Source organism: Macaca thibetana, chromosome 15 (genome assembly GCF_024542745.1).
Source record: "Macaca thibetana thibetana isolate TM-01 chromosome 15, ASM2454274v1, whole genome shotgun sequence".
Lineage (NCBI taxonomy): Eukaryota > Metazoa > Chordata > Mammalia > Primates > Cercopithecidae > Macaca > Macaca thibetana.
This window is the reverse complement of record NC_065592.1, coordinates 13,900,565-13,926,452: the sequence shown is the minus strand read 5'-3', so window position 1 is coordinate 13,926,452 and position 25,888 is coordinate 13,900,565. Positions and strand designations below refer to the sequence as shown.

General features: G+C 40.8%; 3 protein-coding genes across 6 annotated transcripts in view; 1 reads left to right on the top strand and 2 right to left on the bottom strand.

Moving 5' to 3' along the window:
* Nucleotides 1-17,860, bottom strand: part of PSMB7 (proteasome 20S subunit beta 7) — a 396,085-nt gene extending 378,225 nt beyond the window's left edge. Inside the window, exon 1 of the mRNA XM_050760622.1 lies at nt 17,856-17,860. The gene's annotated coding sequence lies outside the window, so the exon portion shown is untranslated. The remainder of the gene's footprint in view (nt 1-17,855) is intronic.
* ARPC5L (actin related protein 2/3 complex subunit 5 like) overlaps nt 1-25,888 on the top strand; it is a 360,768-nt gene that overhangs the window by 200,625 nt on the left and 134,255 nt on the right. The gene's annotated exons all lie outside the window — the stretch shown is intronic.
* The window catches only part of NR6A1 (nuclear receptor subfamily 6 group A member 1), a 254,335-nt gene that overhangs the window by 205,372 nt on the left and 23,075 nt on the right, over nt 1-25,888 (bottom strand). For all 4 annotated transcript variants that reach the window (XM_050760609.1, XM_050760607.1, XM_050760608.1 and 1 more), the window contains exon 2: nt 10,747-10,788. In XM_050760609.1, the coding sequence (XP_050616566.1) occupies nt 10,747-10,788 (42 nt within the window). The remainder of the gene's footprint in view (nt 1-10,746; nt 10,789-25,888) is intronic.

The window sequence follows — 25,888 nt, the reverse complement described above, 5'->3', positions numbered from 1 at the left end:
AACAAGGGAGATTTGTGAACTATGTTTCAAGAACTTACTTGAAAAATAGTGGAATAATCCTGAATCTGAGCCACAGCAGACATCTCAGGAACCTATTCCACAATGAATCATTCTACTTTGTGTCCAAAACCACCCTAATACATGCAGAAGACGCTCAGATGACACTTCAAAAATAGTCTTCATTCTTTTACACAAAAGATTATATATGTTATAAATCATTACACTGCCTTAGCCTTCCACCATTAGCATTTGAGATTTGTCACTATCCAGAGAGCTAGAGACAGGATAGAAATTAATTATTTAATTAAGCAGGGGCTCTGAAGTCTCAGATACTTCACTAGGTACCTTGGGGTGAATAATTTAATCTCCTCAGGCCTCATAGTTCTCATCTGTAAGATGGGGATTGTATCTTTTTAAACAAGTCTTATGAACGCTTAATAAAAAATGCATGTGAAACATTCTGTGCACAGCAAATATTAGGTATCCTTACTATTATGTGGTAAAAGTCACATCATATTTTGTGTCTGCCTTCCTGATTAAACCAGAGTCCTTTCTGGGCAGGAACTATGTCTCAGGTGGTACCCAAAGTAGGGAGGGAGAAAAGAACAATAACTGTGTTAAATGAATTAGGTATTATCAAGCCAAACTTAAAATCAGATATTTTATATGCTATAATCCTTCTCACACTTACTGAACATATGCAAAGTGCCTGGCACGTAAGGAATACCCAGTAAATGGTAATTTCCTTTGTTTCCTTCATCTGTAACAGTCTTATGTTCACTCTCAGTAGACAACATCTGGGCTTATATGAACTACTTTCTGAGACCAAAAATTGTGACACATAGTTTGACAACTAGGAATAAATCCATTAGGATACGGGACAGAATACTGGAATTTTAGGGTACACTAGCTGAGATATACATTTCTCTTTTGTAGCTGGAAGAATCCACAAAAAAAAAATCTTTGGGATCCCAAGACACATGATAGTTGAATGCAAAGCCAGAGCAAGTTCGTGGTGTCGGGCTTTCTTTTTATCTTGCCTACTTTTTATCTTGCTTTTTTCATCTTGCCTGTTATCCCACCAACACACGTAGAACTCTCCTTGGTGGGCATCTACCAATATGGCAAGATATACCAAAAATTAATTTAACTTACTTTTTTTCTGAGACAGGGTCTCACTCCTGACACCCACACTAGAATGCAGTGGTGCAATCTCTCAGTTCACTGCAGCCTCAACCTCCAGGGCCTCAGGTGATCCTCCCACCTCAGCCTCCCAAGTAACTGGGACTATGGGTACAAGCCTAGAGTCAGGGTTTCATCATGTTGCCCAGGCTGGTCTCGAATCCTAGGCTCAAAATAATCTGTCCACCTCGGCCTCCCAAAGTGCTAGGATTACAGGTATGACCCACTGCACCCAGCACTTAACTTTCAAGTCTCTTTTAAAATACTGATAAAAATATATATACATACACACTATATTACATATAGTGCCATATACTGTATATTAATACATACTATTTATTATACACATTATATATATATATATCATTTATATAGATCCCTGATCATTAGAATATACTTTATTTTTTAAAGTCTGAGTAAACAGGAATCCATGGTAATAGGCAGATTTTAAATTTTACAAACTTTTTATTCAGTATGCTTTCTATAAGACCTTGCTATTGACCAAAAAGAAAGTGTATAATTCGAGTTATCTGTTTTAAATAAGCAGAAGGTTAACTTGTTTAGTCTCCTGAGAAGTTAAATGTGTTGGCAGATGGTCATTAGGGAGAATTACCTGCTATTGGCTGGGGGAAAGGACCAAAATACCCTAACAGTCACCCAGATGGTAAAGAAGTCCCAACCAAATAGTCAGCAGCATATGAGCTCTTCTATTCCTGTGACTGAACTATTTAATTGGAGTCTATGGTCATACACTCTGAACAAGCCCAATCTCATCTGAACTATTTACTTGACATAGTAACTTACACCTGCTAACACCTTTGTGTCATTAAGAAACACAGGCTAGCTTAGTTGAATAAAACACAGTTTCAACAGCCCATTAGTGCAGAAAGACTGAGAATTTCAACATTGTACTACATAGCCTAGAACAGCATACACTTAATAGTATTTACCATTTGTCAAGCACTATTCTGAACTTTAAATACATTACACTTCACTTAATCCTCACAGCAACCCAATAAAATAGAAATACATTTTACTGTCCTCATTTCATAGATGAGAAAAGGAAGGCAGAGAGTTTAAGTAATTTAACCAAGATTACAGTGAAGCCAAGTTGAACCCAAGCAATCTTGAGCCAGAGTCTATGCTCTTAATTATGAGAACACATTTGGCTTCATAAAAAAACTAAAGCACTCATTTTAAACGCAAACATGTATACACAAATGTGTTCTCTGTGGCATTATTTATGATGCAGAAAAAACTGAAAATCTAAATGCTCAACAATAGCAGGATGGTTAAATAAATCATGATAAAGCTATTTACTTATTTAATGAAATATCCTTCCATTAAAAATATTTGTGAAAATATTTTTCACAAATCATTTCACGACTTGGGACAATGTTCCCAATGTAATACAGAGTGGGGGAAAACAAACAGGACACAAAAATTGCATATATAGTATATATAGATTCCTAATTAGGTAAAGATGAGCTCGGACACAACCTGGAAGGACATACTCTCAAACGTGAAGCAATGGTTATTTCTAGGTGGTGGGATTAGAGATGCTTCTATTTTCTTTTAGTGTTTTCCATAGTGAACATACATTATTCTACTACCAGTTTAAACAAAAACAATGTTTTTTTCTTTTAATCAAGCTATACCAAGATCCTCAACCAGCTGGTAAAAACACACACACACACACACACACACACACACACACACAGCTAAAAAGCTTCTAATATGTCTGACTTCAAGCAGGTACTTTCCTTGGGATTATATCCTTTGAATATCAGACAACATAGCACATAACCAAAAAAAAAAAAAAAATTCAATCTTCAACTTTAGAAACTGAATTAGAATAAGTATTTTCAATTTTGGTCAATGTTTACTCTCAATGTAATTACTTGCAGGATTGTTACAAGAGGTGAAATGGACTTCATTATATGTGACCCAAAAATTCAGGAACAGTGTTCCTGAAATAGATAATAAGAGACAAAAAGTTTGGAGAGGAAGAACAGCTGTTGCTAATCCAACTATTTACCCTTTGACCCTCTATCTGGCCAGTAACTGAACACTATCAACTTGTTTCCCTGTATTATGTGCTGTTTACAATCCCTGAGAGGCATGAGAGGAATTAATAATTTAGCCTAGAAAGCTGACAGCCTTTATTGGGAAGCCCCCTGTCTATGGGGCAGAAATCAGAGCAAGTAGCTGTCCTGAAGTCACAGGTCCCTTTACTGTTCCTGTTTTATAGCCTAATTGGCCCCCAAACATAAATCAATTATTTCTCCTGTTTTAAGCAACAATGACTTCTATTCTCTAACTTCCCTTGTATCAAGTCGGTCCTTGTTCTCTTGAGTTTTACAACTACACGGTAAACACGATGGCCGAGGAAAAAACTGGGGGAGCAGGGCAGACAGGGGTTATTTGGAAACAGAAGCACAGAAAGGTTATGCTGTTTTGAACTTCTCTTGACCTTTGACTGCCCTTGTCCCTAGCTTATGCTAATGGACACGGTACAGGGACACTTCTTGTAGAAATGAACTTAGCCTGAACCTGTGCCATAACATTGGACTCCAGGAAGCCCAGGAATCATAGGAAGGCAGCTAGAGTGTGAACAGCTGCCCATATTATGAGCATGGCTGCCCATCTGCTTTATCACATTAAGAGTATTAAAAAAAAAAAAAAAAAAAAAAAAAAGCCAAGTCATTTAATTGGACAAAGTCAGTCTTTCCTCAACTAGTTCCCACACATGACACCTGTTGTCCCAAACCTGCTGCCTACAACCACTGCCATGCACAACTGGAAATTAGCAACGAAGTATTTCCTGTTCCAAAATAAGGGAGTGTGAGCAGGCTTTCCTATCAGGAATCTGGGGAATGGGGGGCAATATTTGGGCCTCCAAATTCCAAAGATACAACACAAGCAAATCCCTAATATCCTCAAAAGTCATGCGGGGCTTGGCATGGTAATCCCAGCACTTTGGAAGACCAAGGCAGGAGGATCACTTGAGCCCAGGAGTTCAAGACCAGCCTGGGCAGCGTGGTAAAACTTCGTCTCTAGTCAGCTTAAGAGGAAAATACCAAATTTTAAAAACTTTTTAAAATACTGATAAATTCAGATCAAATTTGAGGGAATAAAAAATATTAGAGCAAAGGAGTTTGCTGGTTGTGTCATTATTTAATGATCAAAGTATAGCGTGTATGCCTTATTACAGACTTATTGACTACAGGCTTAATGTAAAAAAGAATCTTGCCAGATGTAGCTACTTAAGGGAAAAAAAGGTTTTTAACAGAAATGAACTTTTGATTAGTTCTTACATTTTTATGGTACCAATCACAGGGCAATTTCCTGAATAATGGGTGATGTCAAAGGTATATCATACTTGAGGAAATCAGGCCAAGTATAGCTCAGCAATTACATTCATAAACACTCAAGTTTTTTTAGTTGGGGTCATGTCAAACCCTCACATGGTTGTTAAACAGTGACTGTAACTGTGCATGTCCTTAGTGGTAGGTGAGCACCAGTCTCCATGACCAAAAATGTCCCTAATTTCCTTTGAAAAAGCCACTAGTTCTGTGAATTGTCCTTTCCCCTCCTGCCCCTAAAAGTCCTGCACCTCTAGCCTATATTAGCATATTTCTCATGTAATGTATTTTGCTGTTATGCTCATCCATTAGCTGCATCCTTCAGCTATTCCTTTAGATTGGGGAGCAAAATCTTTAGACTGGAGGAAGTGGAGATGAAGATGGATTGATTCAGCTCACCTTCCATGATTGCTTCTGAGTGAAAAGCTACACCCGCCACATTTCAGATGTTCACTATTGCAATTGGGGGAGGGTGGAGAGAGGTAGACTTTCTGCTTGTTTTATAAAGTGCTCTCAGTAAGGAGTGTTTGAGTTGAAGAGTCATCTGATTTGAGGCCACTCATGTTCTTTGTAACTTAAGCTTTGACCAAGAAATTCTTCACTTCTTCCCCATATACAGTAAGTATGTGAGCCAGTCATCCATACACTAAGGCCTAGTTGAGAAAAACCTTTGATTCAGGATGGCTGGGTTACTAACCTTGGAATGTAAGAGATCTGGTTTTGAATGTAAAATTCATAACACACAAACAAGAAGTGTTAAAAACTTTTTGCTCTGGTCAGTTACAGGTGGATCCCAATAATCTGTCTTTGGTTTTCTGATGGAAATAATAGAACTAGGGGAATTCAAATCCGGCAGGTGTCTACAGTACTAGAAGAGGGTGTAAGGGCACAGTTTAACACTAAGCTCTTTTGATATGTAAGTTCTTATACTTCCAGAAACTGTGCATTCCAGATCTACATACTAAATGCTGAATCATTTTTAAATGGGCTCTTGATTAATAGACATATATTTTTTAGTGCCTCCTATGTTGTCCTTTTGTCTAAAATGAAAGCTCTCTTTTGCATTGTAAAACTACAATATATGTCATCTTATTTTCCCTGAGCAATCCAAGTGTAGTGCATATTCTATGTAAAACTACTAAACGACAATGGAAAATGTTTAGTAGATTGGGGGAAAAATAACAAATAGTTTTACAAAATTGTTTGTAGTTATATTTAGGATGTACTTACTCCTTTGGAGAAAAGTGAAATTTGTTTTTTTTTTTTTTGCCATGTGATGAAGACCACTGTGATTTTTTTATAAAGTAGATAATACTTAAAATGGCATAATAATTCTGCACTTGAATTTGTACTGTTAACAGCACATATGGAAGACTTTTAAACTTTTTATTATTGTTTTGTAACTAGCATTCAGTTATTATTTTGGATATTTCAGGGTTCCATTAAGTTAACATTGTATTTGGACAAAGTGTAACCAAATTAGCCAGTCTGTTTTCTTCCATGTTTAATCAGAAGTGAGAGATAGAACTACTTCAAATTCAGCAGGCCACCAAGCAATTGGCTTAAAATTCACTTTCTTAAATACTGTGACTCTTACGTTCTCGCCTTTTAATGACTTTATTTATTTATTTATTTATTTTAGACACAGTCTCACTCTGTCACCCAGGCTGGAGTGCAGTGGCCTGATCTTGGCTCACTGCAACCTCCGCCTCCCAGGTTCAAGCGATTCTCCTGCCTCAGCCTCCCGAGTGGATGGGACTACAGGCACGTGCCACCATGCCTGGCTTATTTTTTGTATTTTAGTAGAGACGGAGTTTCACCGTGTTAGCCAGGAAGGTCTCGATCTCCTGACCTCATGATCTACCCACCTCAGCTTCCCACAGTACTGGGATTACAGGTGTGAGCCACTGTGCCCAGCCTAATGACTTCATTTTTATTTTTTTATTTTATTTACTTTTTTTTTTTTTTTTTTTTTTGAGACAGAGTCTCACTCTGTTGCCCAGGCTGGAGTGCAGTGGCGTGATCTCGGCTCACTGCAAGCTCCACCTACCGGGGTTCACGCCCTTCTCCTGCTTCAGCCTCCAAAGTAGCTGGGACTACAGGCGCCTGCCACCACACCTGGCAAATTTTTTTATTTTTTATTTTTTTATTTTCAGTAGAGACAGGGTTTCACCGTGTTAGCTGGGATGGTCTTGACCTCCTGATCTCGTGATCCACCTGCCTTGGCCTCCCAAAGTGCTGGGATTACAGGCGTGAGCCACCGCACCCTGCCATGACTTCATTTTTAAAGTACTTGCGGCCAGGGAAGGTGGCTCACACCTGTAATCCCAGCACTTTGGGGGGCTGACGCAGGTGGGTCACGAGGTCAGGAGTTCAAGACCAGCCTGGACAAGATGGTGAAACCCCATCTCTACTAAAAAATACAAAAATTAGCTGGGTGGGGTGGCGGGCGCCTATAATCCCAGCTACTTTGGGAGGCTGACACAGGAGAATGGCGTGAACCCGGGAAGTGGAGTTTGCAGTGAGCCAAGATTGCACCACTGCACTCTAGCCTAGCTGACAGAGTGAGACTCTGCCTCAAAAAATAAAGTACTCACTCAGTCACTTGAGATAAAATGCTTGGGGTAGCTTTTCATCCTCAAACTTCATGTTTTTACTAGTTCATAGTGTTTGGAACAGTATGTGCCAATCACTAAGACTGCTTCAGAGTTTGCAATTTTGTATGTTTCATTGCCAAAGAAGGCTTAGTGGTTGTTGACTGTAGTATAAGTCAGCTTTCTGTAGCATAAGATTTGATTTTCTCATACTTACTCCACTTGTTATACATCACTGATTATTTGGGTAAAACTGGACTCATTTCAACCAGTTTGCCTTTGTTATTCAAATACATGATGAGAAACTTAATACTGTAATTTGACTTGAGCCATAAAACACATTTTAACATTAGCTTGTGTTATATTTATTAAGCTTGTTTTTGTGGGGAAAAAACTTACTAAAACCTAGATAAGTCTAGATTAAGTCAGTTTAGGTGTATTTTGTATTTTAGTGATGGATCGTATCATAAAAATAGAGATAAGTTGGGAAGATATATTGATTATGCTGTTCTGTTGAGGGAAAGGTCATGTAATTAGAAATTTAAATTTTTGGTTATTGTGTTCACATCATACTACACAAGCATCATTTATAGTTTGGCTTTGAGAACTTTTCTGGTATGTTTACAGAAAATGTATGAAAGAAACAAGTTTTGATTATATTTTTATATTTGTAAAGTAAAAATTTGGTTAAAATGATCACTGTTCTTTTTTTTATCATTTCAATTAAAAATATTTGAAAGAGAAAAACAAATACAAAAATCAGCCAGGTATGGTAGTGTGTACATGTAGTCACAGCTACTCAGGAAACTGAGGTGGGAGGATCACCTGAGCCCATGAGGTCAAGGCTGCAGTGAGCCATGACTATGCCACTGCACTGCAGCTTGGGCAAAAGAGTGAGACCCTGTCTCAAAAAAATTAAATTAAATAAACAAAAGTCACATGGAATTAACATAGGAGATGTTATTCCTTCCTAGTCAGAATCCCCAGAATATGCAGTATCAAAAACCACAGACAATTTAACACAACACACACTGCCCATCTCAGTCTTGATGCTCCCTACCACTTGGTAGGGCTGAACATGCTCATTTGAACCCCAAAACTGATACAAACTGAGATAAGATTTTATTTTGTCTAATTATTATTATTATTATTATTATTTTTTGAGACAGAGTCTCGCTGTTGTTGCCCAGGCTGGAGTGCAATGGCATAATCTTGGCTCACCGCAACCTCCACCTCCCGGGTTCAAGCAATTTTCCTGCCTCAGCCTCCTGAGTAGCTGGGATTACAGACATGTGCCACCAGGCCCAGCTAATTTTGTATTTTCAGTAGAGACGGGGTTTCTCCGTATTGGTCAGGCTGGTCTCAAACTCCTGACCTCAGGTGATCCACCCGCCTGAGCCTCCCGAAGTGCTGGAATTACAGGCGTGAGCCACCGCGCCCGGCCTAAATATTTTTAGAATAATCAGATCCTTATATATTTCTTCAAAAACAAAGATTAAAATACCATTAACTTCCCAGTATAGGAATTACTGAGAATATTACCTACATACACTAAGTACAAATTTTTTGGTTTGTTTTTTGTTTTTGAGATGGGGTCTTGCTCTGTGTCTCCTAGGCTGGAATACAGTGGTGTGATCATGGCTCAACTGCAGCCTCCTCCTTAAGCAATCCTCCCACCTCACCTTCTCAAGTAGCTGGGACCACAGGCACATGCCACCACACCTGGATAATTTTTAAATTTTCTTTGTAGAGATGGGGCTCCCTATGTTACCCAGGCTGGTCTCAAACTCCTGATCCTGGGTTCAAATGATCCTTCCACCTTGGCCTCCCAAAGTGCTGGAATTTCAGGCATGAGCTATCACGCCCTGCCAGTAAGTACAATTTTTTAGTCTTTTTTTTTTTTTGGTGACTCCTATTCTATACTGATGTATAAAATTATGTCTCAATGTCTGTTCATTCTCGTGGAATAGAGAGGTCTATAAATTGCCATATCTAGCTAGGAATTTTATGCAGAAATGTTTAATGAGCTGGTATTACTTAACCCAGAGAGAAGAATTCAACAATAATTTTTCTGAGACTATCAAGGACCTTTCTCAGAAAATGGGCATTAGCCATTTGCAATTGCTACTAGGTGCAGAAAAAGAGAATACGTTTGGGTACTAAGTGCTAAACTAGAGGTTTATAAAATGTCCTTTCAAATATTTCCTAATACACTGATAATATACAAGGACAAGAGCTATACTTACTTATCTGTGTATCCCTAGAGCCTAGAGAACTGGGTGTGGAGCAGAGAGAACACTGAGTGCTTAACAAACTGAGTTATCAACTATTTAGCATGTTTTATGTGTAGTTGTCTGAAAGGTTACAGGGCATCTCAATGTCCTTCCTAATGTTCAAAAATGCTTCTAAGAAAGGACCATGGCCAGGTGTGGTGGTTCACGCCTGTAATCCTAGCACTTTGGGAGGCCGAGGCAGGCAGATCACAAGGTCAGGAGTTCAAGACCAGCCTGACCAATATGGTGAAACCCCGTCTCTACTAAAAACACAAAAATTAGCCAGGCGTGGTAGTGCATGCCTGTAGTCCCAGCTACTCGGGAGGCTGAGGCAGGAGAATCACTTGAACCCAGGAGTCAGAGGTTGCAGTGAGCCGACATCATGGGAGTATCTGTATACACTGGATACTCCCATGTCCTATTTCTAACCATTATGAGTATGTGTCCCAGAATGGTGCATGCCACCACATTTAGGGAGAACTGGAAATTCAAATGATTATCTATGATGAAGACTCACATAGTCCTGAAAAGCATCATTTAATTAGACCTTGAAATGATACTCTCATATCTTAACCATAAGACTGTAAATGAAAATTAAACTGTACTACAAAGGTTATCAATTAAAATTTCTAAACTAAACAAAACGCTTCTTTGAAATTATTTCAAAACTATCAATATTTTAGAAGTGTTTGTGAGTATACAGTCGTCCATGTGCATAAGTGCAAGTATAATTTTTTTTTTTTTTTTTTGAGGTAGAGTTTTGCTCTTGTCACCCAGGCTGGAATGCAATGGCATGATCTTGGCTCACTGCAACTCCACTTCCCGGATTCAAGCAATTCTCCAGCCTCAGCCTCCCGAGTAGCTGGGACTACAGACACCCGCCACCGCGCCCGGCTGATTTTTGTATTTTTGGTAGAGACAGGGTTTCACTATGTTGGCCAAGCTGGTCTCGAACTCCTGATCCACCCGCCTCAGCCTCCCAAAGTGCTGGGATTACAGGCGTCAGCCACCGCGCCTAGCTTCAAAGTACAATTTTTATTTTTGTTGGTTTCATGGAGGGATGGAGAACAAAGCAAGGAGACTGGTATTAAACAGAAATTTTCAGCAAACCAACTTTCCATTAAACAGATAGATCCTGGCCATTGGATAATATCAGAAGAAAGCATAACTAGAAAAGACAGAATGCCCTTCCTATAATTACAAATTAAAGTGAAATAAAATCTGAGAGTCAATAAAGTAAGGCTTATCAATGACACCTTAAGTTATTCACTTAAAAGTGTACACACACATCCTTTTCTTACCACAGAATATTGGGTAACATTGAGAACTTACTAGTGCCTGGGTCAAGCTCTGCCAATTCATCCTGACAGAAACCTAAAGAGAAAACAATACGAAAAAAATTACAATTTGTGAGTTACTTCAAGCTGACTCCAAATACGAAGTATCATACAGTGGGGGGGAAATCTACACTCAGAAGTCAATTTGGGTTTCAATCCTAGCTCTAATATTTAGCTACTACATATCCCTCTGAGCCTCCATTTCATCCCTTCAATACAAAAACAGATAAAAGCACTTACCACAGAATTGTAATGAGGATTAAACAAGTTACCAAAATAAAATGCTTACCACAGGCCTTGCCACACAGTAGGAGCTCAATATACAACAGCACAAGTAATTATGAGTTATCATGGCAATGTCCGTTGGAATAAAAACTCACAGGAAAATTACAATTCATTTAATACCTGTCATAAATTCTGTTCAACACTGCTAATTCTCTCACAAAAGAAAGCAAAATATATAAAATATTAACTTACACAAATATCAGTGTAATATCATGTAAATTTTTCACAAATGCTGAAGAATTTTACCTAAACAAACAAATGGAAGCAATTTTTCCATTAGTAAGTATGCTATTCAGGTTGGAATAAATACCACTCAAAGCACACTTCACATTTCATATGCTCGGACCCAAAAAGTATGAGCTACATTTGTCTAGCTGGTGTATAACTATCACACTGGAGAGAGAAATCAAGCACAAGGAATGGTAAACATAGTAGGTCCTCTATACATCGTTGATGAAAGGTTTTGTTTTTCCTGGAATGGCTGCATACTTTCTCCTGTTTGCTTTCTACTCTTCCTCAGTTTAAATATTTCCTCAGAAAAGTTTTCTCTTGCCTCTTTCACCCTTGTCTCACACACAAGGTCAAATCCCTGGTTATAATTATCTCTAACACCTGTGCTTGCTTCCTCATAGCACTCATCGACAAGGAACTACTTGTTCAGTGTCTGACCACAATGAGACTGTTCCATGAGGGCGGGGATCCAACCTGCCTTGTTTTAACAGCTTTAACCCCATTACCTCTCACAAGCCTAGCACGTAGTAGCCGTTCAGTAAACAACTGTAGTATTTCACCAGTGAATTCAAAAATAATGGATCTTGATGCTGGGTGCAGTGGCTCATGCCTGTAATCCCAGCACTCTAGGAGGCCGAAACGAGTAGATGACTTGAGGCCAGGAGTTCAAGACCAGCCTGGCCAACAGGGTGAAACCCTGTCTCTACTAAAAATACAAAAACTAGCCAGGCATGATGGCACTTGGCTGTAATCCCAGCTAATTGGGAGGCTGAGGCAGGAGAATCTTTTGAGCCTGGGAGGTGGAGGCTGCAGTGAGCCGAGATTGCACCATTGTACTCCAGCCTGGGTGACAGAGTAAGACCCTGTCTCAAAAAATAAAACAAAAAAAGGGAGCAAAATTAGGACTAGAGGGGCATGAGAGTAACTTCTGTCAAAACTGGGCGACCAAAAGCCAAACCAAAAACTAGCAGTCATGGGGGAGAAATGAGATTCATGTAGCAGGCCAACTGCTTAAACACTTTGTTTTTGTTTGAGATGCAGTCTTGCTCTATCACCCAGCTAGAGCGCAGTGATGCGATCTCGGCTCACTGCAACCTCCACGCCTCCTAGGTTCAAGTGATTCTCCTGCCTCAGTCTCCTGAGCAGCTGGGATCACAGGCACCTGCCCATGCCCAGCTAATTTTCGTATTTTTAGTAGAGATGAGTTTCATCCTGTTGGCCAGGCTGGTCTCAAACTCCTGACCTCAAGTGAGCTGACCATCTTCGCCTCCCAAAGTGTTGTGATTAGAGAAAGCCCAGCTTAAGCATCACAACTTTTAAAGTCCTTTGCAATTCTGGGCTGTTGTGACCACATCAAATATGCCGCATTCTTTCTTGCCTTTCTGTGATTCCTCCTCCTCCTCCACTTGGTAAAACAATTCATCTTTTAAGATTCAGTTCTAATATCACAACAATGAAATATGGAAAACAGAAGAGGCCTCACCAGCATTCACCAAACAATAAAGGAATAATTTAAATACCTGCCTCTTCCACTACATAGTGAGATCTTCAAGGCTAGGGCCTGTGCCTTATCCATCTGCAGAGCTGCTTCTGGCCAGAACAGTTGTGGACACATTATGGAAGGTGCTGAAATGCGGGATCAACTAAACAGAACACACAACCCTGCCTCTAGATCACAGTCTAGGGAAGAAAGTCATAGAATCAGAAAATCTAAAGTCTAGTCTGAATAGTGTGTGTAAAGCCTAAATGAGGAGACTGGATCTGAAATAACCAGAATTTAGAAGCTGCTTAAAGTGGCTGATCTCAGACCAGCTTTAAACCCCTCTACATAAAGGCAATGGGAATCAGAAAAGCCATGGAGAGATGCCAGGTGTCTTCGTATATTCAGACTGCTATAATAAAATACCATAAACTAAGTCTCACAGTTTTGGAGCCGTGAAGTCCAAGATCAAGGTGCTCGTAGATTTGTTGTCTAGTGAGAGCCCATTTTATGGTTCATAGATGGTACCTTACCACTGTTCTCACATGGTAGAATGAGCTCTTTAGGGTCTCTCTTATACTGGAACAATCACCTCTCAAAAGGCCCCTATGCTAATACCATCACCTTGGAGGTTAGGATTTCAATATGTGAATTCAGGGGGATCACACACATTCAGACCATAGCACCAGGCAATGAGAAACTAACTCCTCATTATACAAGGACTGAATGTTGAACATCGTGCCGGAAGTGAAACTGAGAATAAACTTCGTTTCATGTAAATTGACTCAGAAACAGGACAAAAGTACAGGAAAGCAGGCTGGTACAATGGGAAGGTTAGAACTCTCCTAGGTTCTAACTCAAGCCACCTTTAGTTATATGACTTTAGGTAAGTCACTCCCTATTCTGTGCCTCAGACTACTTTGGACATTAAAGGAAAGGACTGTACTAGAAGTCTCAAAAAAGGAACAAAGCCTAATGTACCTTCTGAAAGTACCCATTGTTGTGAACTCAAGTAACTGATCAAACAAAAATAGAGGGTGACTCAAAAACAAATAATATACTAAGTAAAATATTTAAGATGGACATCTATTGCTTTTATCTGCCTAGCAACCACTCCCCCCTTATTCTGTTAATGGCACTCTGATTTTTCTTTGCAGACTTCTATTCAAAGGCCACATGATCCAAGCAGAATTGACCCTAACTTTGTTGTAAATTGGGATCAGCAACAGCACCTACCTTACAGGGATGTCAAAAGAATTAAATGACACCAGGTACAGTGGTGCATGCCTGTAATCCCAGCACTTTGGGAGGCTGAAGCAGGAGGATCGCTTGAGCCCAGGAGTTGGAGACTAGCCTGGACAACATGGTGAAACCCTATCTCTACCAAAAAAATACAAAAGTTAGCCAGGTGTGCTGGTGCATGCCTGTAATCCCACCTACTTGGGAGGCTGAGGTAGACGATCACCTGACCTTAGGAGGTCGAGGCTGCAGTGAGCCATGATCGTGCCACTACACTCCGGCCTGGGCAACAGAGTGAGACCCAGTCTCAAAAAATAACTGAACGAGACAGTGAATATAAAGGCTTTGCACAGTACTTGACAAAGTAAGAGCTCTATATATGTAAGCTGCTACTAACTAATCTCTAGGGTCCATCCAATTCAGTGCTGTGTCTATGGAAGCAAAGTGTAGATTATAGGAGAGTTACTATTAAACCATTCATGGCATCATCCTCAAAGACCTGGGATGGAACCCTAACATCACTAATGTCACTTTGGTTACTTGCCGTGGTTCTTGAACTTTTTACATTTTCAGCCTGTAAACTGCTGGATGTGGTGATTCCAGATGTTTGCCACTTCCTGAAGAAAGAAGGCCTCTATATTTGCCTTAAAAAAATTCCTCCAAGGGTCACAAAGATCCTGATTATAGAATTCAGTAATTACATCTACATTCCCTCCACTTAGTCCTGAGACCACTGCTAATATGTTGTCTCCGGTTTTACAGATCATCACTAATGCAGGAGCCTTGAGGATATATGGAGAACAATGTTAATCTTACCTACAAACCACATACCTACTGACCACAAGGCAATGAAATGGCCACAGCTGGCTACTGTTGTCAAGCAGAGTTTTGCCCTGATTCTCAGCAACCACATCTAGCTGGCAAAATGATTCTTAGCTAGAACCCAAACCACTGCTAGATGTAACCCCAAATGTACATTAAACTGGATTTCTTCAATTAGATTCAACTCAAAGGCAATCAGAGTTGTTCAGTAGAAAGCAGACTCTTGGCCGGGCACCGTGGCTCACACCTGTAATCCCAACACTTTGGAAGGCCAAGGTGGGTGGATCACTTGAGGTCAGGAGTTTGAGACCAGCATGGCAAAAATGGTGAAACCCCATCTCTACCAAAAAAAAAAACACCAAAAATTAGCCTGGCGTGGCAGTGCACACCTGTAATCCCAGCTACTTAGGAGGCTGAGATAGGAAAATCACTTGAACACGGAGGCAGAGGTTGTAGTGAGCCAAGATTATGCCACTGCACTCCAGCCTGGGGGATAGAGCAAGACTCCTTCTCAAAAATAAAAACAAAAAAAAAGACACTGAGTGCGGTGGATCACCTGAGGTCAGGGGTTCAAGACCAGCCTGACCAACATGGTGAAACCCCCATCTCTACTACAAATACAAAAATTAGGCAGGGCGCAGTGGCTCATGCCTGTAATTCCAGCACTTTGGGAGACAGAGGTAGGCAGATCACGAGGTCAGGAGTTCAAGAACAGCCTGGCCAACATAGTAAAACCCCGTTTCTACTAAAAATACAAAAATTAGTCAGGCATGGTGGCACACTTCTGTAGTCACAGCTACTCAGGAGGCTGAGGCAAGAGAATCACTTTAACCCAGAAGGCAGAGGTTGCAGTGAGCGGAGATCGTGCCACTGCACTCCAGCCTGGGCAACAGAGCAAGACTCTGTCTCAAAACAAAACAAAATAAAAAGAAAGCAGGCTCTTAAGCTTCATAAATAAACAAACATACCCAAACCCCCTGTCTCACAGAACACAACATATTAAACAGATCAGGAAATATTCTGAGAAATCCAGGGTCTTTGGTTGGTGACTTAAATTGCTTTCAAAAGAAAAAGACAGACAAGAAACAGATTGGTTCCTAAGATGACATCACCAAGTCAGTGTGCACACAGGCAATCTGAAATGTTACTGCAAAGGTTATATTCACTTGCCTCAGTTTAACTAGGAAGATAAATACATACTGAAAAGGACATGGGGCCAGGCACAATGGCTCACATCTATAATCCCAGCATTTTGGGAGGCCGAGGCAGGTGGATCACCTGAGATCAGGAGTTCAAGACCACCCTGACCAACATGGTAAAACTCCATCCCTACTAAAAATACAAAAATTAGGCCTGGTGCAGTGGCTCATACCTGTAATCCCAGCACTTTGGGAGGCCGAGGTGGGAGGATCACAAGGTCAGGAGTTTGAGACCAGCTTGGCCAACAAAGTGAAACCCCATCTCTACTAAAAATACAAAAATTAGCCAGGCGTGGTGGCGCACACCTGTAGTCCTAGCTACTCGGCGGGGGAGGTGAGGCGAGAGAATCGCTTGAACCTGGGAAGCAGAGGTTGCAGTGAACCAAGATCACCCCACTGCACTCCAGCCCAGACGACAAAGCGAGACTCCATCTTAAAAATAATAATAATAATAATACAAAAATACAAAAATTAGCTGGGCTAATTTTGGTAGTGGCAGGTGCCTATAATCCCAGCTACTCAGGAGGCTGAGGCAGGAGAATTGCTTCAACTTGGGAGGCAGAGATTGCAGTGAGCCCAGATCACATCACTGTATTCCAGCCCGGACGACAAAGTGAGACTCCATCTAAAAAAAAAAAAAAAAATACAAAAATACAAAAATTAGCTGGGCTAATTTTGGTGGTGGCGGGTGCCTATAATCCCAGCTACTCGGGAGGCAGGGGAATTGCTTGAACTTGGAAGGCAGAGGTTGCAGTGAGCCCAGATCACATCATCGCACTCCAGCCTGGACAACAGAGCTAGATTCCGTTTCAAAAAAAAAACCGGAGGCAGCGAGGGTATGTGTATGAGGTAGAACTAGATTCAAATCCCAGATTTGCTATTACCAAATTAACTACTCCAAACCCATGTCTTGAAATGAGGATAAAAATAACCATCACATTCAATTGTTGCGAGATTTGGTGAATATATGTAAATCATCTACTTTATGGCAAGTTAATCAAGCAAATGGCTCTAAGTCTAGGAATCTTATTTCATACAAGAGAAAGTTCCAGTTGACAAGCTCTTCTTCAAATAGGCATTTTGTTTGCTTTTTAAACAAGGTCTTGCTTCTGTAGCCCAGGCTGCGGTGCAGTGGCACGATCATGGCTCACTGCAGCCTTGACCTCTAGGACCCAGGCAACCCTCCCACTTCAGCCTCCCAAGTAGCTGAGACTACGGGTGTGCACCACCACACATTTGACAAAAAGAAAATGACCACTGATCCCTCAAATTGTGACTGGCTATCATGAGATATTAAAAGGTCACTGATCTTTTTCCTTTTTGATATTTTGACTATCAAATTGTACATTTACCATGACAGTAACTTAAATAAACTTCTGAGTCTTACCAGTCAGCAAATTAAAGCATGAAACACTAGCTAATTATAATCTATAATGTGTTAGTGTTACTAAAGCCATGTTTTAGTCTGACTGTAGGAAGACAGTATAGTGCAACAGAGACATGGACTCTGGTTAACACTCTGCCAGTTACTCAGTCTCTTTTGAAGCCTCAATAACCCATACGTAAGATTAAGGCCCTTAAAAGGTAAAATTCTACAATTCTAATCAAACATCTCTTTCTACAAAACAGAAGTTGTATGTATCCCACATGATTTGCCGACCACTTTATCTCTTGCTTTTCATAGCATCCTACCCAACAGTGTATACTCCATCCACACTGAAGTACATCATGGTTCCCAGAATTCAACATGCTCTTTGGCCTCAACTCTTTTACACGTGCTATTTTCTCTACCTGAGTCAACCTTTACTCACCACTGACATAAGGACTCAAGTCAGGTCTCCTCTAATTCCCCCCCCTCCCTTTCCTGCAAACACTAAAGTCTGAGTTAGGCACTACAAACAACATGGCTGAACCTATAGCTTTTCCGGGACCTATGAGGAAGAAAAAGACTGGTTTCAAAATCCAAAAAACAAACACATCTGCAAATTTGAAATTCAAATGTTTTAATTAAATATGAGATAACATTATTTCACTTAGTCAACTGCAATTCAAGTCTTACATAAACATGAGATACAGTGACACAGGGCTTGTAGGACTAAGAAAGCCAAAAGTCAAAACAGATCTTGAAATTGCTCTGATGAGTTCTGTGTGTCTCTTCTATGCTCCCACAGGCTCCTGTGCTTTACACACCACAACCACATCATGATCAGGACCACTAGAACCTGAATTCAGAGAACCCAAGGTTCTAGAGAAGTCTGTTTTCCAGGATCCCCAAGAAAAAGCTAAATATCTTTACCCCGGTTTTCTACTGATATACAACAGTCATTCACTGGTCTTTCCTGGACCTAGTCAGTTGTATCAGTTTCCCATCTACCTTGTCTCCCCGATCATGATTTGGCATCCAATACAACTCTGACTAAATAGGTCAGATCTAGTCTCAGCCCCAAAGATAACCCCAGCCCTAGGCCTGAGACATGACCCAGGAAAGGCTGCTCAATAAATGTTTGAAGAACTGTTTCTTTCACCAAAAGACAATAATGGTAAGCCACAATGCCACTACAATGAATTTCTTGCCAAAATAACAAATTTCAAGAGAACAATTTCACTGTTCTCAACTTTTAAAGCCTAGATGAGCACTGTCCAATAGAAATTTCGACAATGATGAAAATGTCATATATCTACACTGTCCAATACAGTTGCCACTAGCTACATGAGGCCAATGAGTACTTGGAATGTGACTGACATGAATGAGAAACTGAATTTTTACTCTTAATTTAAATGGCCATATGAAACTGGTGGCTATGAAACAGTGAAAACCTAGAAGTTGTCCCTCTTTCTAAATTTGTCATACCACATATTTTTGACTGTGTTACAGCATAAAAAATAAATATATGGAAATGTTTATTTAGGCCAGTATTATTTACTAGCCAATTTATAGCTGTGTCAGCTGTTATCATCAGCCTGCAAATGCAGTCACTTACTCCTTCAAATATTAAGTATCTACCCATACTGTAACAGGCCAGAGGTCTGGAAAGTAGAGATGTGAATAAGACTGACTACAGAGAACTAATAGTCTCTAGGAGTACAGAGCAGACAAAAATAACTGTACAGCCTGACAATGTAAATGCACTTAATGCTGCTAAGTTGTACACTTCAAATGGTTAAAACGGTAAATTTTATGCTATGTATATTTTATCACAATTTTTAAAAAGATTAAAGCCTACTGAAGAAAAAAGTTGAAACAATATTTTTGAAAAAATTAACACTATGGGACAGATGGACATGATACAACTGGGAAGCAGTACAGAGTAGAAAGAGCATAAATTTTTATTTCAGAATAGGTTTGAGTCCTGGCACCATTACTTACTAATTGTGTTAGCTTAGGAAATGACTTCACCTCTCTGGGCCAATTTCCTCATCTGTAGATGGTTATGAGTACTCAATGATATGATGCACTTAGGTCAGTGAAAGTGCTCGGGAGCCATGATCGATATCAGGGAGAGGAGAAGCAGCAATCATGGAGCCAGGAGCACAGAGAGGAGATAGGAATTCACCAGGCAAACAGGGCTAACTGAGAAACATATTTAGAGGAAGCAGCATGTGAAAGCACTAAATAGAGAGAAAAAAACAGAATGTCACTTGGTAATTTGACTTCACTGGAATCTCAGCAGAGCCGTATCATAAAGACCTTCAACTGCCATACATGAGTTTTTGGTTTTTATTCTACAGGCAACAGTGACTGAAAATATATGTATACACCTAGGAAGTTTGTCAATAACAGCCCAACTCTGATTACTTCAATGCAGGGGCTCTAAAATTTCAACCAGAAAACTAAAAGCACAAGGAGTTGTAAAAAAATAAAAGAAGCCGGGCGCGGTGGCTCACGCCTGTAATCCCAGCACTTTGGATGGCCATGGCGGGCAGATCACCTGAGGTCCAGAGTTTGAGACCAGCCTGACTAACATGGAGAAACCCCGTCTCTACTAAAAATACAAAATTAGACGGGCATGGTGGTGCATGCCTGTAATCCCAGCTACTCGAGAGGCTGAAGCAGGAGAATTGCTTGAACTCGGGAGGTAGAAGTTGCGGTGAGCCGAGATCGCGCCACTGCACTCCAGTCTGGGCAAGAAGAGTGAAACTCCACCTCAAAAAATAAAAATAAAAAATAAAAGAGCAGCCAGGCACTGTGGCTCACATCTGTAATCTCAGCACTTTGGGAGGCCGAGGTGGGTGGATCACGAGGTCAGGAGATGGACACCGTCCTGGCTAATACAGTGAAACCCCGTCTCTAGTAAAATACAAAAAATTAGCCGGGCATGGTGGTACGCGCCTGTAGTCCCAGCTACTCAGGAGGCTGAGGCAGGAGAATCGCTTGAACCCGGGAAGTGGAGGTTGCAGTGAGCTGAGATGGTGCCACTGCACTCCAGCCTGGGCCACAGAGCGAGACTCTGTCTCAAAAAAAAAATTTTTTTTAGGCCGGGCGCGGTGGCTCAAGCCTGTAATCCCAGCACTTTGGGAGGCCGAGACGGGCGGATCACGAGGTCAGGAGATCGAGACCATCCTGGCTAACACGGTGAAACCCCGTCTCTATTAAGAAATACAAAAAACTAGCCGGGTGAGGTGGCGGGCGCCTGTAGTCCCAGCTACTCGGGAGGCTGAGGCCGGAGAATGGCGTAAACCCGGGAGGCGGAGCTTGCAGTGAGCTGAGATCCGGCCACTGCACTCCAGCCTGGGTGACAGAGCGAGACTCCGTCTCAAAAAAAAAAAAAAAAAAAAAAAAAAAAAAAAAAAAAAAAAAAAAAAAAATTTTTAATGAATTAAAACTAAAAATAAAAGAGCTTTGTTGAGGTAGCCAAAATACACGTGGCAAGCCATCCATGGCCCTCCCTTAGATTCTAGAAACTTCCCTATGGGGGAGCCCTTCCTCAACTCTATCTTCTAGTCTCCTGTTGGTACAATGAATGGCTCTGGCATGAGGCTGAGAAGGAATGCAGCTTTTTTTCGGTGGGGGGAAGTAACAAACATGAACTACACAGCCTGCCTTACAGTCATATCTGCAGCCTGCAATCAGATCCAGACCTAGGCAGATATAGGAACATTTTTCTTGGACTGGCTGATTAAATTCACACCTGCCTCTTGCTTTTTTACCCAGTGAGTGGGATGCCACTTGGGCTATTAGCTTTTGTTTCTCACAGTCAACCTGACAAACCATACTTCAAGAATAACAGAAAATGCTTTTCAATGCAGGAACATAGCACCACAAGTCCACATAGCAAAAAGTATCTGGCTCTAAGCTTCAAGTAGTATTTTCTTTTATCCACCTACAAAGGTCATGGTCACATTTTTAAAAGTGCAACAAAATCAATACCCTTTTCCTAATGTAATTTTCTTAACATGAAATCTTAGGGGGATACTATGCCCACGTATTTGCTCAGCTTAAATGCAGTATACAAGTGTCTATATTTCTATGGAAACATTAACAACTTACATCTGAGCAACCTACATCACCTTTCATATAGTATATAGTTTTGCTGGCTTCTAGCTTTGCAATTACAGCCTTGAAACCAGACTGAAGGCAGAAAAGCCAGCCCAAGATTACGACATTTCAATTTTAAAACATTAAAAAAAAAAAATAAAGACAGTACACAGCTTTCAAGGCTGTAGCTATAGAATTAAAAGGTGAAAACAGTTTAGGAAGGCAATTCAATCTGATGAGTCAGAGGCCATTAGCGTTTCTATGGAATTATAGCACAGGTATTTCTCAGAAAACTGCATGTACTGATGATTCTCCGGCATTTTTCATTTACAATTTCTGGTTCTCTGGAGGAACAAAAGGGACTGTTAATAATCCTTCATTTAGCTTGGAGGTTAAGAAATTTCAAGGCCAGCCACAGTGGCTCATGCCCGTTAATCTCAGAACTCTGGGAGGCCAAGGCAGGAGGATCCCTTGAGCTCAGGAATTGAAAACCAGCCTGGGCAACATAGTGAGACCTCTACAACAACAACAACAAAATGTCTGTCTTTTTCAATCAGCTGGGCACGGTGGCATGCACCCGTAGTCCCTGATACTTGGGAGGCTGAAGTGGGAGACCGCCTGAGCCTGGGAGGTTGAGGCCGCAGTGAGCCAGTATCACTGCACTCCAGCCTGAGTGACAGAGCAAGACCTTGTCTCAAAAAAAAAAAAAAAAAAAAAAAAAAGAAAAGAAAATAAATTTCAAAATGCAAAATACTTAATACAGAAAAATATAAGAAAATGTATACAATAATCTGTCAGTTGCCATTTATTGAATCTATTGCTATGCACCAGGCGTCAGCTTGACACTTTATATGAATTCTTACTGAAAAGTAGCTACAGTTGTCTCCATTTTATAGACTTAAACTTATCATTATACTCCGTTACATGGAAAGAGCCACAGAAGTCAAAACAAGAGAACTTCTATTGAAAGCATCTTGACTAATAAAACCCTACCTTTTCATAGTGCATCCTCTGCAACAGCCGGGTGGATGGGAATTTGGCATAATTTCAAAGAGCAACCCTGATGCTCCCATAACAGAAGGGCCTCAAAGTCCAAAAAGAATACCACACCTTACTTGATCCCATTTACAAGTCACCTCCTGAAAAATCCAAGATGCCTATGTCAGAAGCAGCTACTGAAGGAAGCGAAGATGTTTTTACTTGTTCATTGTCATTTTGAAGACTGATTTACTGACCAAGGAGTTTGTTTGGACATGGTCAAAGAGCTTTCAAAGTCATTTCAGAAAGTGCCCCACACCATCCTCAACAGATGGTTTGATGGAAGAGAAGCAGCCAGCTCTGCTCAGGAAATCCATTAGTAAGGTGCAGATACAATCAAAGAGATGTCCCCCCATGTGGCAGAATGTACCTTTTTCCTTATTTTCTTTAAAATCTCCATATAAAAATGGAAGATGGATGCATGAGGGCCTAGAAAATGTTTATCCCTCTGGATCAATCCTAGGAATCTATTCTAAGAATCAGAAATAAAGAAAATAGTACAAAACTCGAGGCCATCTAAAAATTCAAACACAGGAAAATGATTAAATGATGGTACACTTATTCAATGGAATATTTGCAAACACTATAAATGTTTTCCAAGAGTTTACAAAGGGCAAATACCATATTAAAAATATAACGTAAAACTGTATTCCTGGAATGAGCTCAGGTATATTCCAATACATATATGCATTTAAAAAAAAAAAAAAACACTTTGGTCTAATTTCTCTTAGTGATTATCTCTAAGTATAACTAATTTTTCCTCCTCCATTCTACTTTTCTGATTAAAACATATTGTTTTTATAAACAGAAACATACATTTAAAAAATCCTGGCAGGGCACAGTGGCTCACACCTGTAATCCCAGCACTTTGGGAGGCCGAGGCAGGCAGATCACCTGAGGTCAGGAGTTCAAGACCAGCCTGACCAACATGGAGAAATCCCATCTCTACTAAAAATACAAAATTAGCCGGGCGTAGTGGCGCATGCCTGTAATCCCAGCTACTCGGGAGGCTGAGGCAGGAGAATCGCTTGAACCCGGGAGGCAGAGGTTGCAATGAGCCGAGATCGTGCCATGGCACTCCAGCCTGGGCAACAAGAGTAAATCTCTGTCTAAAAAAAAAAAAATTATAAGAAACAGGCCGGGTGCGGTCGCTCACGCCTGTAATCCTTGCTTTGGGAGGCTAAGGCAGGCGGATCACCTGAAGTCAAGAGTTCAAGACCAGCCTGGCCAACATGGGAAACCCCGTCTCTACTAAAAAATACAAAAATTAGCTGGGCATGGTGGTGCGTGCCTATACAATTCTCCCTGCCTACTCGAGAGGCTGAGGCAGGGAGAACTGCTTGAACCTGGGAGGCGGAGGTTGCAGTAAGCCGAGATCACGCCACTGCACTCCAGCTTGGGCGACAGAGCAAGATTCCGTCTCAAAAAAAAAAAAAAAAAAAAAAAAAATCCTAAGAACAAAATGATTTGGCTAAACTGTCTATAATCAATAGCTTCAACTGAAGGGGAAAAAAAAAACTACCAGACATTCTCTAAATGACTTTTAAATTACTACCTTATTAGAAACACGATTCTGGCCACTAATCTTTCTTACATACTAGTCATGAATGCTTAAAGCTCAGTACTACCTCCCATGTCCCAGTTTCAGAAATCCATCGTGTGGTAACAAAGAGATACAACATCTTTAACCTTTCATCCCAGGATCTTTCAAATCTGAAGTAAAGCTAGTTAATCATACCTATGAAATAATTCTGGGCCAGGCACAGTGGCTCACACCTGTAATCCCAGCACTTTGTGAGGCCCAGGTAGGTGGATCACCTGAGGTCAGGAGTTCGAGACCAGCCTGGTCACCATGGTGAACCCCATCTCTACTAAAAATACAAAACTTAGCCAGGCATGGTGGCAGGCACCTATAATCCCAGCTACTCGGTAGGCTGAGACAGGAGAATCGCTTAAACCCAGGAGGCAGAGATTGCAGTGAGCCAAGACTGCACCACTGCATTCCAGCCTGGGTGGCAGAGCGAGACTCCGTCTAAAAAAAGGAAAAAGAAAAAAACAAAATTCCAAAAGTAATTTTTAAAAACTATTCAGGCCGGGCGCGGTGGCTCAAGCCTGTAATCCCAGCACTTTGGGAGGCCGAGACGGGCGGATCACGAGGTCGGAAGATCAAGACCATCCTGGCTAACACGGTGAAACCCCGTCTCTACTAAAAAAATACAAAAAACTAGCCGGGCACGGTGGCGGGCGCCTGTAGTCCCAGCTACTCGGGAGGCTGAGGCAGGAGAATGGCGTGAACCCGGGAGGCGGAGCTTGCAGTGAGCTGAGATCCGGCCACTGCACTCCAGCCTGGGCGGCAGAGCGAGACTCCGTCTCAAAAAAAAAAAAAAAAAAAAAAAACTATTCAAACCTGGTGAATTAAGATAAGATCAACAACCAAGATTTTTACAGCTCTACATAAATACAAAAGATACTCTACAAAGCAGGTCTAAGGAAGAAAAAACTCCTGCTTTTTCTTAGATGCTAAACTTTCCTATATTCTAAAATCAAATTCAACAAATATTTACCTAGTGTTTTCCATGTATAGGCTGCTATCCCAGATTACATTAGAAAAATAGATGAGTAAAGCTGGCTACCCCTAGATTCTTACAATCTAACATAGAAAATAGAAAACTGACTGGATACAAGGACTTTTGAAGTAAATGCCCTAATGGAGACATTAACAGCAGTGGTCAAACACTGTTTATTTCTTCTTAGGGAAAACTAGAAAAAAGTTAATGACAAAATAACACTTGAATCAGACTAGTAAGGGAGGAAAGAAAGAATGTAAATACAGACACATTATCAATAATACTCAGCCATATATATCTTTTGGATGTCCTTCCACTGCTGGCAACTATTTCCCCTAGAAGCAGTCATATCCTTACAGATGATTATACAGACCTTGTCTGATTTTTTTTTTTTTTTTTTTTTGAGACAGAGTTTCACTTTGTCACCTAGGCTGCAGTGCAATGGCACAATTATGGCTTACTGCAGCCTCGACCTCCCAGGCTCGAGGGATCAACCCAACCCACCTCAGCCTCTCAAGTAGCTGGGACTACAATCATGTGCCACCATGTCCAGCCTGACATGTTCTTTACTAAATGTCATCACGGGCAAGAAAGGCCTATCCCAGCACATACACAACCTTCTCATTCTGGGTTGGATGGTCTCATCCACATACTTTCACTTACACTTCCCAACTGATGATTCCCCTTCTCCCCCAAAACTTTCAATTCTTGGTAAGACTCTTCTCCTGAACCACAGACCCATCTATCCAAATGTCTATTGTCAATATCTACCAGGATAAATAACCCATAGGCTCCATCAA